The sequence below is a fragment of the Miniopterus schreibersii genome, assembly GCF_964146895.1.
Source record: "Miniopterus schreibersii genome assembly, chromosome: 2".
NCBI lineage: Eukaryota > Metazoa > Chordata > Mammalia > Chiroptera > Miniopteridae > Miniopterus > Miniopterus schreibersii.
The window spans coordinates 167204769-167219393 of record NC_138102.1 but is presented as its reverse complement, the minus strand read 5'-3'; the positions used below and the strand labels follow the sequence as shown (position 1 = coordinate 167219393).

Below are 14625 nucleotides of genomic sequence, written 5' to 3'. Positions count from 1 at the left end.
TTCTGCTTACACTCCTTCAAACAACCTTAGCTCTCAGATAACACCCGCTCCACTTGTCCTTATGTATATAGTGCTTAATCTCATCTCCTGACAGATTGATTCAATTCTGAGCAGTTGTGAGAGAAAAAAAAAAAAAAGTGAATTTGCCCTCCCTGCAGGCTTTTCTGGCGGCGTTTTGTCTGTGAAACTAAGAGGCTGTAGCTGCTTTAGAAAAGGGAAGGAGGATGAGCTAAAAAAAAAACAACACACCCCAACCACCAAAAAAGCCAAAATCGGAATGGGTTTGGAAAAGGATGTGGTTTTAGAAGAGGGCAGGCAGAGGGAGCTGCCGCGTGAGGGGGGCTGAATTTGATGTTACAAAATTCCGAAAGGTCACGGGATCCTTTGGGGGCGGTTCAGGGGAAGGGCTGGGGGCTCGGCTCCCCTCTTGGCTCCACCCTTTGCAGGGATTACAAATAGGAGCCTGTGCCTCTTAACTGATTGTGGGCTGAAGGTGAGCTGCAGAGCGCTACTGAGGACCTGAAGAAAAACTTGCTGCCAGAGAAGGACATTTTGAAGGATTTGTTGGCTGGGAGAGGTATCTCTGGAATCCCCTTCCCAGATCTTTCTTGAAGATTCGAAAAATATTAGGGCCATGGGGACACAGAAGGTAAGAATGATACAATTGCCAGTTATTTTTGCATAGTTGGGATACACTCTGAAAGGCAAACGGCGGTGGTGATTGCTGTGTTCTGTTTTATTCTATCACCTAGCCATTTCCAGGCCTTTCGTGTCTTCTCCAGCCTGCAGTGCTAGTTTCACCAGTTCTCTTTGAATTTCACACCCCATAAAGGATTTATTCCAGCTCCATCACCTTCGTGTCTCAGGGAAAGTCACCTGTAGAAGTTGTGTTTGTTTCTCAGGTTCATTTTACGTAATTACACTCTACCGGCTGTGAGCCGGTCCAGTGCACAGGGGATCAGGGGCTGCTCGGTCGCAGTGATTACAAATGTGGGTCCAGGCACAGTATGAAGATTCTCTGGAAGCGTTAGGCCTTGAAGAGGCCTGAGATTGGTTTGGGGGGCTGGTGTCCAGCCACCTGTTCATGACCTATGGGATTTTCTGTATGCTAAGGAGAGAATTTCCGTTGTCCTTCCTAGTGTGGTTGTGATTGTGAGTACACGATACCGTGACATATTATTGTGTATTATGTATGCAGTACTTATAGGGAGAAAGGCGTTTTCATTAAGGTAAACTTATTTGAAAATAAAGGAAGATAAGAGAAGGGATGAAAAAATGGAAAGGAAGACGAGAAGGCCCTGAGGATAGCATGACGGGGGAAGAGGCTTTCACTAGAGAAGAGTTAACAGAGCTGGGCACTGGAGGGGCCTGGGGGCCCTACACTCAGTTGCCTGGGAGGCGAGGTCAGTTTGGGCAACTGAAATTCTCAGCCTGTCGCTCTTATCTGACGCGAGAAGGAGCTTAGGGAGCGCTGGGGACGTGGCGGGTGGACTGGAGATAACACCCACGGGACCACCCCCGGCAGCCGAGCGAGCCGACTGGGTGATCTCTGCCCGCTCCCCCCAGAAGCGCCTCGTGCGTGTTGGGCTGGGCGCGAACCTGTGCTCCCCCCTGCTGGGTGGGGGCGGCAGTGCAACACCGGGGAAGCGCAGAATCTCAGTGGGGCGCGGACACGCGGGGAGGGGCTGCGGGTACATGGTCGCGGGACAGCCGCGCGGCGGGGCAGACGCGTGGGCACTGCCCGGGGTGCCCGGGGAATTGGGTCCCGGCGAGGCTGCGCGCGTCCGCCGTCTCCAGAATAACCTGTTCTTAAGAATTTAAATCTGTCTTCTCCGCTGCGCTCCCAAGTTCTTTCCCTCCTCCGTGAACTTCTGCTGGCTTTTACCTGGAACGGGTTTTTGTTGATTTTTTTTTTTTAATCCTCACCTGAGGGTATTTTTCAATTGCTTTTCGGAGAGAGGGAGGGGGAGGGAGAGAGAGAGGGAGAGGGAGAGGGAGAGAGAGAGAGAGAGAGAGGGGGGGAGAGAGAGAGAGAGAGAGAGAGAGAGAGAGAGAGAGAGAGAGAGAGAGAGAGAGAGAGAGAGAGAGAGAGAGAGACGGTGATTGGCTGCCTCCCCTACCTGCCCCAACTGGGGCCAGGCCTCGAGCCTTGGACGGAGGTATGTGCCCTGGGCTGGGATCCAACCCCGGACCCTTCAGTCCGAGGGTCGAGGACCTAACCACTGAGCAACTGGCTGGGGCCCTGGGGCAGTGTTTTGAATTCCAAACTGATGAACTCAGTTCCTCTTAACTTTTTCCTTCCCAAATTTTCTTGCCCCTTTTCCCAAGTTGACTCTACATGCTTGTCCAATATTTCCAAATTCGGTCTTAAGTGATCATCTATTCTTTTGTGTTCCCATTCATTACCTAAATCTCATTAAGTTCTTGTTCTTTTCGCGCCACTCATAGGACAAGCTATCGAAATACAGCTCCTTAATTGACGAGATAATTATCAAGAGTTTTAAGTACCATTTTTCCCCACCCTACCCCCCCAGGTCACTGCACCTCTGGTCTTTGCCATCACCATTGCTGTAATAGGCTCTTTCCAGTTTGGCTACAACACTGGAGTCATCAATGCCCCTGAGGCGGTGAGTACCAGGCAACTAGGGTTAGACTTTGGAATAGGGAAATCATTTCTTTAAGTGGGGTTTCAAGAATTAAGAATGTCAGACAAACTTGGTATCTAGCTTGGCTAAGAATGAAGAGGGAGAATAGTATGGGTGGGGAAGTCAACTTGAATCATTAAAACAAAATTCAGTTGCTTCCTATATCCTGCACTGTACCCATTCTTCCTCTCACCCTACCGAGATAGGCTTCCTTTATTACTTCTTAGGGGTTAGTTACAAAGAAAGGAGAAGGCTCTTGGGAGAGGGTTGGGTACTCAGTGCATATCAGTGCTACTACCTCCTGGGATTTTTGGAACAAATAAAGTTCCTTTTCGAGTAACATTAACTCCAATATGTTACCTCTCTCTTCCATTCCCATCTAGTCTTTCCCTTGGTTCTCTGCCTATAAAGCAGTACAGTAACTGTAGTGTTGTGCTCTAAGGGAAGGGAAGACCCCAATATGTGTCTCTCTTCTCATCCAACTAACAGTCTGCCCTCCCACCAACCATTTTAATTTTCAGCTCATAACGGACTTTATCAACTACACTTTGGAAGAGACCTTAGAAAACCCTCCCACCGAAGTGTTGCTAACATCCCTCTGGTCCTTGTCTGTGGCCATCTTCTCCGTTGGTGGCATGATTGGATCCTTTTCCGTTGGACTCTTTGTCAACCGCTTTGGCAGGTATTGACCAGAACCTGGACAAGGAAGGGGGGCTGTTCTGGTTGCACTGAGGACAGATATTGAGAACTGGGATGGGACAGTGATGACACATTTGAATAAGAACACCTCAAATTCTGGTCAAGGGAAACCTAGTCCAGTTGGCCAGAACATGACTGACCACTGTCGCTTGGGCTGTACGCCCTGCATAGCTTCCATCCAGCCAGCACGAGATGGGCCAGGTTAAGCTAATTCCATTTTCCAGTGAAGTTCACTATGGAGTTTCCCAGAAACATTTTATTTACAAGGTCAGTTGTTTGCTTTTCTTTAAAATTTGGGGGTTTTATGCAAATGTCTTCATTATTTTACACAGCAGGATAGGGAGGAAATATTTTGTGATACTCAGTCTTTGGCAAATGTAGATAATGGCCATGTAACTAAGCTGAAATGATTTTTTCCAGAAAAAAGAAAATTTTATCTTCTCACCCTATGTTGCCTTAGTAAAATAAATGTCTTAGAAGGTAGAATACTTTCAATAATCACTAGTAAAAGAACCATTTAGTTTGCTAATTAGATGTTCTGCAAATGTAAATGGAATTCAAGTTTTTTAATAAGTGAAAGCAACTTATTTGATAATGTTTGGTTTTTTATTTGTTTTTGTTTTTGAAGGCATTATAATTTTAAAGTTCCCAGTGCCAGGCCAGGACCTCTGTATCGGTATTTTATAAACTCCCCAAGTAATTTCAATGGGCCACCTAAGTTGAGAGTCACTGTTGAGGTTCCTGGTGCTGGTTCTTCCCAAAGCTTTAGTAACTTTTCAGTGTTGATCTTTTATCAGCTATTTCAGTGGCTCTACCTGCCACATTTTGGTACATAAATTCGGTAATTTATTACTTGATACTGATTGTTAATGACATCACCACAGTCCAACCTAGAGGACTGTGTTCATGGACCAGCTATAAATACAACAGAATTGCCTAGGGCAGTAGTTCTCAAATTTGAGCTTGCACCAAATCATCTGGAGGGCTTTTTAGAACACAGATTGTTAGGCCCCACCTCAGAGTCAAACCTAATGATTTGATAAATCTGGGGTAGGATAATGTTAATTTCTGGCAAATATCTACCCAAATCTGTTTGTGGACTGCTTTTAGAACTACTAGCCTAAAGTACTTGCTAAAACCTTACCTTTGCAACGCATGGATAGACCTGTAGCGCATTTTGCTAAGTGAAATAAGCCAGTCAGAAAGACAGTACCATATGATTTCACTTATATGTGGAATCTAATGAGCAAATGAACAAACAAAATAGAAACAGACTCATAGATACAGAGAATAGACTAACAGCTGTCAGAGGGGACAGGGGTTGCGAGGCTGTGTGGGAAAAGTGAAGGGATTAAGCAAACAACAACAACCAAAATAAAAACTCAGGGGTTGCGAGGCTGTGTGGGAAAAGTGAAGGGATTAAGCAAACAACAACAACCAAAATAAAAACTCAGACACAGACAATAGCTTGGTGATTACCAGAAGGAAAGAGGTAGGGGGAGGTAGAAGAGAGGGTATGGTGGGATAAATGGTCAACCAAAGAGACTTGCCTTGGAGTGGTGGTTAACACACAGTACAATATACAGGTGATAGAGAATTGTACACCTGAGACCTATATAATTTTATTAACCAATGTTACCCCAATAAATTCAATTAAAAAATAAAGTGCTTGCTAAAATGCTAGAGTACAGCTACAACTTAAAGGAAGAGAATCTTAAACAAGTTCTCTAGGTGAATTTTATGCACATAGAAGTATAAGAACTATTGATCCTGATTATACCAACTAGAAATGTTCTGGTGATAGAAAGTGGAAAAGTTATATCAAAAGAGAAGATGTATGCCCTGTCCAGGTAACTCAGTTGGTTAGAGCATCATCCCAGTATGCCAAGGTTGAGAGTCTGAACCCCAGTCAGGGCTCATACAAGAATCAACCAATGAATGTATAAATAAGTGGAACAGCAAAGTGATGTATGCCCCTTCCCTCATCCCTCACCTCCCTCCCTCTCTCTCTCTAAAAATCAATCAATAAAAAAAAATTTTTTAAAAGAGAGAAGATGTATGAGCTTGAGGGGACAGTATAATGGGTAAAGATAGGGATGGTTTTGCTAACTTGTCTTTGTTTACACTTTCAGACGCAACTCAATGCTTATTGTCAATCTACTGGCCATCATTGGTGGCTGCCTTATGGGATTCTGCAAATTAGCTGAGTCAGTTACAATGCTGATCCTGGGCCGGTTGGTTATTGGCATCTTCTGCGGGCTCTGCACAGGTTTTGTGCCCATGTACATTGGAGAGATCTCTCCTACTGCCTTGCGGGGAGCCTTTGGCACTCTCAACCAGCTGGGCATCGTGATCGGGATTCTGGTGGCCCAGGTACTCTAGAACTTAAACTTAATGAGTGTTAGTTTCAGGGCTCATTAAAAGAATTAATGTAGCTCAATGGTTGAGCATGGACCTATGAACCAGCAGTTTACCGATTTGGGCACATGTCTGGGTTGTGGGCTTGGTCCCCAGTGGGGGGGGCGGTGCAGGAGGCAGCTGATCAACGACTCACCATTGACGTTTCTCTCTCTCTCTCAAATCAATTTAAAAAAAGAAATCTTTAAAAAAAGAATTAACATAGCCCTAGCTGGTGTGGCTCAGTTGGTTGGGTGTTGTCCTGTGCACCAAAAGGTTGCCAGTTCGATTCCCGGTCAGGGCATATGCCCGAGTTGTGGGCTCAGTCCCCAATAGGGGGCATGCAAGAGGTAGCTCTCACATTGATATTTCTCTTTCCCTCTCCCTTCCTCTCTCTCTCTAAAAATGAATTTAAAAATAAAAATTTAGAAAAAAAAAATAAAGTACTCAAAAGAATATCTGGCACATATTCGTATTCAGCTGTGTGTAAGCTTCAGGTGTTATCGCTCGCAGACAGCTGAAGAAGCTAGCAGGCAGAGTAGAGAAAGGAAAAGAAACGTATCTTTTCCTGTGGTAAAAGAAGGGGTAATTTTCTGAACTTTTCTGTTTGTTTCACTCAACTGTGGCCTATAAAGTATGGGATTTATAATATTGTCTTTGGTTTCTAGGTCTTTGGTCTGAAAGTCATCTTGGGGACTGAAGAACTTTGGCCTGTGCTATTGGGCTTCACCATCCTTCCAGCTCTCCTACAAAGCATAGCCCTTCCATTTTGCCCAGAAAGTCCTAGATTCTTGCTCATTAACAAAAAAGAAGAGGACAATGCTAGGAAGAGTGAGTACCCTTCACATCCTCACTACGGGAACTGTAGGGTGTGGTTTGTTTTAGGGTGAGGATATTGGATCTGTTGTTTGTCATCTCCTCTCCCTGCTCCTCAGAACCCAAGTGAAGTGTTTTCTGACTACTATTAAGTCAGGAACTTTCAACCCCTAAAGAGCCATGTCCAGGGCTTACCTCTGGTGGCTTCTCCCTAGCTGTCCTATGAGGAAAATGGAGTTCAGACAGCACCTTATCTTTCTTCTTTCCTATTGTTCTCCTCACCAGCCCTCCAGCATTTGTGGGGCACCCAGGATGTGACTGAGGACATCCAGGAGATGAAAGATGAGAGTGCTAGGATGGCCCAAGAAAAGCAAGCCACTGTGCTGGAGCTCTTTCGATCACGGAGCTACCAGCAGCCCATCATGATTTCCATCATGCTTCAGCTCTCTCAGCAGCTCTCTGGAATCAACGCTGTGAGTATCAGCTTGGTGTCCACGGTGTCCTCCAATGTCTCATTTAAAACACCTGACCAGAGGTAAATAGCTCACCTTCCTGCACAGAGTCCCTCACAATACTTGCCATGTAGCAGCCACTCAGGAAATGTTGATTATCCAGGTTTGATTTGGTTTTGGTTTTATTTCTCAAAATTATATTTATAGTACGTTTTCCATGTGGGAAAATGAGAAAGTAAATAAAAATGAAAACTCTGTCACCCTTAGTCTTGGAACAGATGGTTAATAATTGTCCTCTTTAGACTTTTTTCAATATGTAGGATAACACAAATTTTTTGACCACTCATTTTTTATTTCCAGCCCTCTCTAACTCTCATCTAACTTCTATGATATCATCAGTGATGATGTAAGCCAAACAACCAGAGTAGATACCTGAGGATTTCTATGCCTTGGCTTTTCTCTAGGACTTGACATTCTAAAATCAGTGTAAAGCCCTGGAGAACAAGTAGGAAATCAAGAGGTCTGGGTGCACACTGGCAACTTCAGACTGAGGCGGCCTTACCATTGTATATACTTTTTACAACTAGGATAGAGACTGTGATAGTTGAGAATGGGGGCACGAAATGGGAAGCTAGTGATTGGCAGGTGGCCCTTATATTCTATGGCAATAGCTTCCTGCTTTTGAGTCTTGGTTGTGGGAAGAGAGTATATTATTATACCTTCTATCCATTTGCAAATAAAGCATTTGGATGGGAAGAACGCCCCGTCCTACCTCTTTATTTATTTTTCTTTTTTATTTTTCTTTATTGATTTCAGAGAGAGGAAGGGAGGGGGGAGAGAGATAGAAACATCAATGATGAGTCGTCGCCGATCGGCTGCCTCCTGCATGCCCCCGACTGGGGATGGAGTCCGCAACCCAGGCATGTGCCCTGACGGAATAAAACTGCGATCTCCTGGATCCTAGGTCGATGCTCAACCACTGAGCCATGCCTGGCCAGGCTGTCCTCCCTCTCTAAATACTGATTCATTCCCTGACAGTTTCTCATCAGTCTTTGATTGATATGATGAAATCATTTTGTTGCAAAGTATTTTGCAAAACACACTGGATACTCAAAATAGTAAGTTGGTCCTGTTTTTCCGCTGCCATGCACAATTGCTGTTTCAAAGTTGCATCTTCTTCTGTTTCCTCCTAGGTGTTCTATTACTCAACAGGAATCTTCCAAGATGCGGGCGTTAAGGAGCCAATCTATCCCACCATTGGTGCGGGTGTGGTTAATACCATCTTTACTGTAGTGTCTGTAAGTTGGATGGTTTGATCATTTTGTGGGGACAGAAGTTAGGGGGAAGAGATATTGAATGGTGGGTATAAGTGGTTTTCACTTTTTTCAAAAATATGGAATAGATGGGAGAGAGGGAGGTTATAGAAGGGCTTATATAGGATATATTAAACTTCGAACTGGAGAAGGGGAAGTGTGACTGTAACAAGTACCCTGCTGTTTTAGGGCAGATTCAGCTAGCTCATGCAGTGTTTTCATGAAAAGGAAAGCAGAAGTGTCATGTTATATTCTTCTTTTAGCTGTTTCTGGTGGAAAGGGCTGGAAGGAGGACTCTACATATGATTGGCCTTGGAGGGATGGCATTTTGTTCCATCCTCATGACTATTTCCTTGTTATTAAAGGTGAGTGCTCTTTGATTGAAGAAAAGGGAGGGGAGAGGGGAGGAGACATTAGAGTTGATGCTCTGTGACGGGTGAATAGTTGAGACTGGAGATTGCGTAAGTCAGATTTGGGAGAAGCAGCATGCCCAGAGTTTTAAGAAAAGTAGATCACTATAGATGGGTAATTAAATTGCTATAATCCTTACATCTATATAACATATAGCTTGTAAAATACATTATGTAATTTAATTCTTTTTGTTTGTTTGTTTTTGCTTTGTTTTTATTGATTTCAGAGAGAGGGAGAGAGAGATAGAAACATCAATGATGAGAGAGAATCATTGACCGACTGCCTCCTTCACATCCTGTATTGGGGATTGAGCCCGCAACCCTGACATGTGCCCTGACCGGGAATCGAACCATGACCTTCAAGTTCATGGGTTGATGCTCAACCACTGAGCCACACCAGTCAGGTTGTAGTTTAATTCTCAAAATAATATTGAGACAATTATTTCCATTTTACAATGGATGAAATGATCTCAGTAAAAATGATATGTATGTAATCACATAGCTAGCATTAAAAAAACCCAACATTTTTTACTCTAAATCCAGTAACTCCATTATACCCCAAGACAGAAGAAGCCTTTCCGTTCAGTCAGTACTCATCTCTGAGAAGCTGGGTCCTGCCTAGGTCACGCTGTCTTTAATATAGGTCATGCTGTGCCCCGCTGGCATTGCTCAGCTGTTGAGCATCAACCTATGATCCAGGAAATTGCAGTTCGATTGCCAGTCAGGGCACATGCCCGGGTTGCGGGCTCCATCCCCAGTAGGGGGTGTGCAGGAGGCAGCTGATCAATGACGACTCTCTCATCATTGATGTTTCTGTCTCTCTCTCCCTTTCCCTTCCTCTCTCTGAAATCAATAAAGACATATATATATTTTAAATTAACTTTCCTCTGTTCCTCCCTCATATAGGATGAGTATAGCTGGATGACCTATGTTTGCATTGGGGCTATCATGGTGTTTGTGGCCTTCTTTGAAATTGGCCCAGGCCCCATTCCCTGGTTTATTGTGGCCGAACTCTTCAGCCAGGGACCCCGCCCAGCTGCAATGGCGGTGGCTGGTTGTTCCAACTGGACCTCCAACTTTTTGGTTGGACTGCTCTTCCCTTCAGCTGCAGTAAGTATATTAAAGCAAAACTCACCTAGCCCATCTTGAAACCAGCCCACTTAAGCCTAATGTTTACAATATGATTACTGACACCATGAAGGATTATATCTCAAGAGGTTTAAACTAGATATTTTCCCGCTCTTTTCTAATGACATATAGAAAAAGAATGACAGCAGAAAAGACTGAAGTGGGAGTGTAAAACTGGGAACTTTTAAAAGACCACTGGTCTGAAATGATATAGGCACATTTCCAACTAGGAACAGAATGATAGTGACAAGCCAAGCCTCAAAGGTTTTCAAACCAGTACTTAAAGTCCATCATTTGAACTAGCATTTTGACTTCATGATCGTAAAGGCTCACTAAGCATAGGATGTTAAGGAATGAGGTGGGCTCTATTATAAAATGACCTGGAGCTGATTTGGATAAAGGAACTTGGAGTGGACATCTGCCATGCCTTTCCTATTTCTGTGAGTCTTTCATAAACCTAGATTCTAACAGTGATCACCAAAAATCCTAAAATACTCAGTAGGTACTTAGAAGCAGCTTACTTCAGTGAACAGGGAGAGGAGTGACACAAAATTGCAGAGAAATACAATAAGTTAGCAATGGAATTGTAAACGAGTCTCTGAGGAAACTTTACTATTTTCAGTACATTTGGAGGTGTTATGGCTTGAAGTCTGTTGGGAATATGGATTTGAAGGAAACGAGTTTATCAGTGATCAGATTTTTATATCAACCCTCCTTTTTTTGTATCCTTTTGTAGTTCTATTTAGGAGCCTACGTTTTCATTGTCTTCACCGGCTTCCTCGTGATCTTCTTGGTCTTCACCTTCTTTAAAGTCCCTGAGACCCGGGGCAGGACTTTTGAGGATATTACACGAGCCTTCGAAGGGAAGGCACAGGGGGCTGCTAGAGCTGAGAAAGGCCCTGCCGTGGAGATGAACAGTATCCAGCCTGACAAGGAGGCCACCACCAACGTCTAAGCCATGCTTCTTCCCACCTCCCTCCCAACATGAAAAAGCCACCTCTCCCCGAGCGGGAGAGACCTCATCAGGTTGTAACCCAGGACTGTTCTGAATGCTGCTGCTCGCTCGACTCCTTTCTCAGCCCACACTCCACGAGCACTCAGAGGCCCCCAGTGCTGGGCTTAGTTGTATCTTCAGTGGCTTTTTAACATTTCATTTCTTGGACATTCTCTTCCGATTAGGAGAGACCAAGTGAACCTACCTTCAGTTCAGGAGGGATTGGCTACTTGGCATTTGACAACTCTGCCCGCCCTTCCTCCCTTAAGTTCTAATATTGCCTCCTGAGGGCACGTAGGGGAGAGAGTTCCCCCCACCTCAGTCTCACCAGGGAGCAGATATACGTGAGAGTGTGGAGGGCAGAGAGGATTACACACGAGCACCTTCCTCGCCCCCATACCGCTCTGCAGAGCAAATTAATTTGAGTTTTATTTATTTTATCTTCTGGTTTTATTGCATAAATATTTATTTTTTTAAGTGTAATTTTACCAAATAATGAAAACATAAGGAAATTGAGGTTAGAGGGAGGTACTGAAAGAGTTTATAGGGTGGAAGATTTGATACTAGAGAGGTTTATAGTTTAATAAAGGAAGATTTAGGCAGAAATGTAGTGTGTTATTGGAGGGTATATGATGTGGTGTGTGAGGTTTGTAGGTTGCCTCTTAACAATTTCTGTCTTTCAGATGGAAATTCTCAAGTTCAATTTCTCAGAAAAGTCATGTGCCTGTATAAAGAAGCTACTGGTTTCCTTAGGAACTTTTTTCTTTAAGATTACATGTAGTATTACTTGAAATCTAGGATTATTACTAAGATGGGCATTGTAGTTAATGGTGATTGATGGGTTCTGATTTTGGATGGAGTCCAGAGAAGGGAAGGTTGTTTGTAGAAATTGATTCTTTTTCCCTCCGCACTGGACCAAACAACTTCTTCCTCTTATAGTGGACTCGTGGTTTTTTTGTGGTTTTCTTTTTTTTTTTTTTTTAAGTGCTCCTACCAGTGGTGGGAGAGCAACCTAAAAGATTGGTTCTTGGTAAAGTTTTGTTTTTTCTCCATTTTGTTCTTTAGGATATTTTAGATGTTTAGATTTTTTAAATTTTGGTTTAAGCCATAGCTTTAAAAGAATTTAGAGGAGAGTGTGCATAGCTAACTTGGAATTTGTAACCTCAGTACTGGGAGAGGATTTTTCCTGAATGACTGTTACCTAGTTGAAGTATGTTATTGCTTTAGGGTCAGCCCATGCCTGTTTTTGTCTGTTTCCATGTCAAGTTACTCCTGTTATCATGTTACCATAGTATTATGTCAAGTGCCCTAAGGGCACCTGACTCTTTCCCATAGACCACTTTGAGATAGTATGAGTAAATGTGCAGTGTAGCCCACACTTGAGAGTATGAATGTATGTGCACTGTCACTTTGCTCTGGGTGGAAGTAGTTTATTGGTAACTTGTTTCCTCTATGATCCTACGGTGCCGCCTTTTGGATTGGAATGTGTTAAAACTCATCTCTGTATATAAGTAGCACTGCCTCTGCTGGGTGGGATTCGCATCTGTGGCTTTCTTCCTAACCGTGTAGAGGACTCTGCCTCCCTCTAGACTCAGACAGTGGGAGTAGGAGAGTGTGAAATCAGGACATGGGGCCTCCTAGGGGAGCTGGAGGGAATTCTTGGGGGAGAGGGAGGCATTCTTTTCAGGGGGATAAGAAACACTCCGAAGACTTGTAACTGGAAAGTTTCCAAGAGTTAGATGAGATGGAGGTATTTACACTTGCCGTAAGTCACAGACACCTCCACCATCTAGTTTCCCAGTATTTGTATAAATGGAGATAAAACCCCAGTGACACCCTCTCCCTTTTTCATACGTTGCTTGACCTCCCTTCCCTCCTTGGTGCTTATACATTTGAGGCCCTTTAGCCAAATCCTTGCCTATGACAATATTTTAGTTCTCAGTTCTTACCATTCCCTCTGGTTGTTGAGCCTATGGATAAAAACTCAGAGCTATGACATGGGGCTTTGCTGGGACAGGTGACTTTCTTCCAACTGCACCTCCACTTCTGGCTCCTCAAAAACTGTGGGTTGGCAGTAACAGTGTGGAAGTTTTCCCTTTTCTCAGTGACCAGATTGTGAATATTTCCAAATAGGTTTTATATTATTAATGTTTCTGTGGTTCTCTTTGTTTTGAAATAAAAATTCTGAATGTACATATGATTTCACCGGGTTGTTTTTTGTTTTGTTTTGTTTTTGTCCTTCCTCTAACAAGATCACTTTAAATCCTGGTTTGGCCATTCAGTACCTGTTGTAACCTTGAGTTAGTTTCTTATAAGACCGTCTTGGATATATGAAAAGAGCAATCCTGGTTTGTTATGCATTTGAAATGAAAACATCTTAGTGCACTGCTTTGCGCATAGTTAACAAATTATGTTGCTTTCTTTCCCCAGTGAATTCTTCTGTTTTTCTCTCTCATGCTCTTTCCCACTTTCTTTTTCCTTCAGTCTTTGATTACTAAAAGTCATCCTACACTGATGTCAGGGCATCCATATAATATATCACTATCCTACATAAAATCCTTCAGTAGCTCCCGATCAACTACGGGGGGAAAACTGAAGCCCATAGTGGGCACAATGACTCCAGTACAAGGTCCCTGCTGCCTGTTTGTTTGATCATTTCCTAGCTCCCAGTTATATAAGAAACACCTCACACCCTCTACAGCACCATTAACATCTCCATGCCTTCGTTTATGTAGTCTGGACACTCCCTTCCCTGTTTTCATTCACTTACTAGAGATATTTGAATGGCTTTTAATTTTATTTTATTTCCGCTCAGCCCAAGCATGAGCTCCACATAGCCTTCCTTACCCCCAACATAACCCTGACGCTGCGGTACTCCATGTTAGAGGGAATGAAGAAATGAACTGCCCCACTGTCCGGAAGAGCCTCAGTGAGGATGCCATAGTCTTCGTAACTGTGGCTGTCTTCACTCTCTTTTCACACCTTTGTTTCCTTATAGCTCATTCTCTAGATAACCAGAGAACTTCTAAAAATCAGAACACACCACTCTGCTTAAAGCCTTCCAGTTATATCTTGTCACACTTAAATAGTATCCAGACTCCAAAATAGTATCCAGACTCCTTTACTGTGGCTTGTAAATTGGGTGATTATAAGCCCCAGTTTACTCCTATCACCCTGGTGTAACTTTTAGTATACTGCATTTATTTGTTCTCAAAACTGCCCTGGCAGCAAGATATGGTTACCTGCCTATAAGGTTCGCTGCTTCAACTCCATCTCTTGTTCTCTTTGCTCACTGAAGTCTAGCCCCACTGATCTTTCTAGTTCTCATACACATCAAGTTCATTATCACTTAAGGTCTTCACACTTGTCCCTTTATGCTTGGAATATTCTGCCTCAAAATTTTGCATGGCTGAGTCTATCCTGTGAGTTAGGGCTTAGTTAACAATCTCTGTAGAATGCAAGCTCCATAAAAGCAAGTACCTTGTCTGTCTTGTTCATGCCTACAACACTGCCTGACATATATCTGATGTTTATTAAGTGTATCAGTCTGGCTCCTATCTGAAGACAGAAATCACACATTGATTTAAACAGAACATTTACTCTAAAGAATATCAAGCTCTAATAAGAGTAAGTAAAATATAAAAGATGTAAGAGAACTCAATATGGCACCCAGGAACTGGGGAGAGTATCCACCTAAGGACAAACTTGGAAAGGGAGGTCACTTCCCAAATGCAGAGGTTCAGATCTTACTAGAAAAGGCATAGTTGCAGT

The 14625-nt window shown here is 43.4% G+C and overlaps 1 protein-coding gene across 1 annotated transcript; it reads left to right on the top strand.

Annotated features, from left to right (window-relative positions):
* Positions 1-285: 285 nt before the first annotated feature.
* On the top strand, positions 286-13059 carry SLC2A3 (solute carrier family 2 member 3). The gene is made up of 10 exons (XM_081130062.1): positions 286-649; positions 2535-2627; positions 3167-3327; positions 5477-5717; positions 6410-6572; positions 6843-7030; positions 8203-8307; positions 8586-8687; positions 9639-9842; positions 10597-13059. The coding sequence occupies exons 1-10, from the start codon at positions 635-637 to the stop codon at positions 10813-10815; spliced, it is 1491 nt and encodes a 496-aa protein (XP_080986188.1). The 5' UTR covers positions 286-634; the 3' UTR covers positions 10816-13059.
* Positions 13060-14625: the final 1566 nt, after the last annotated feature.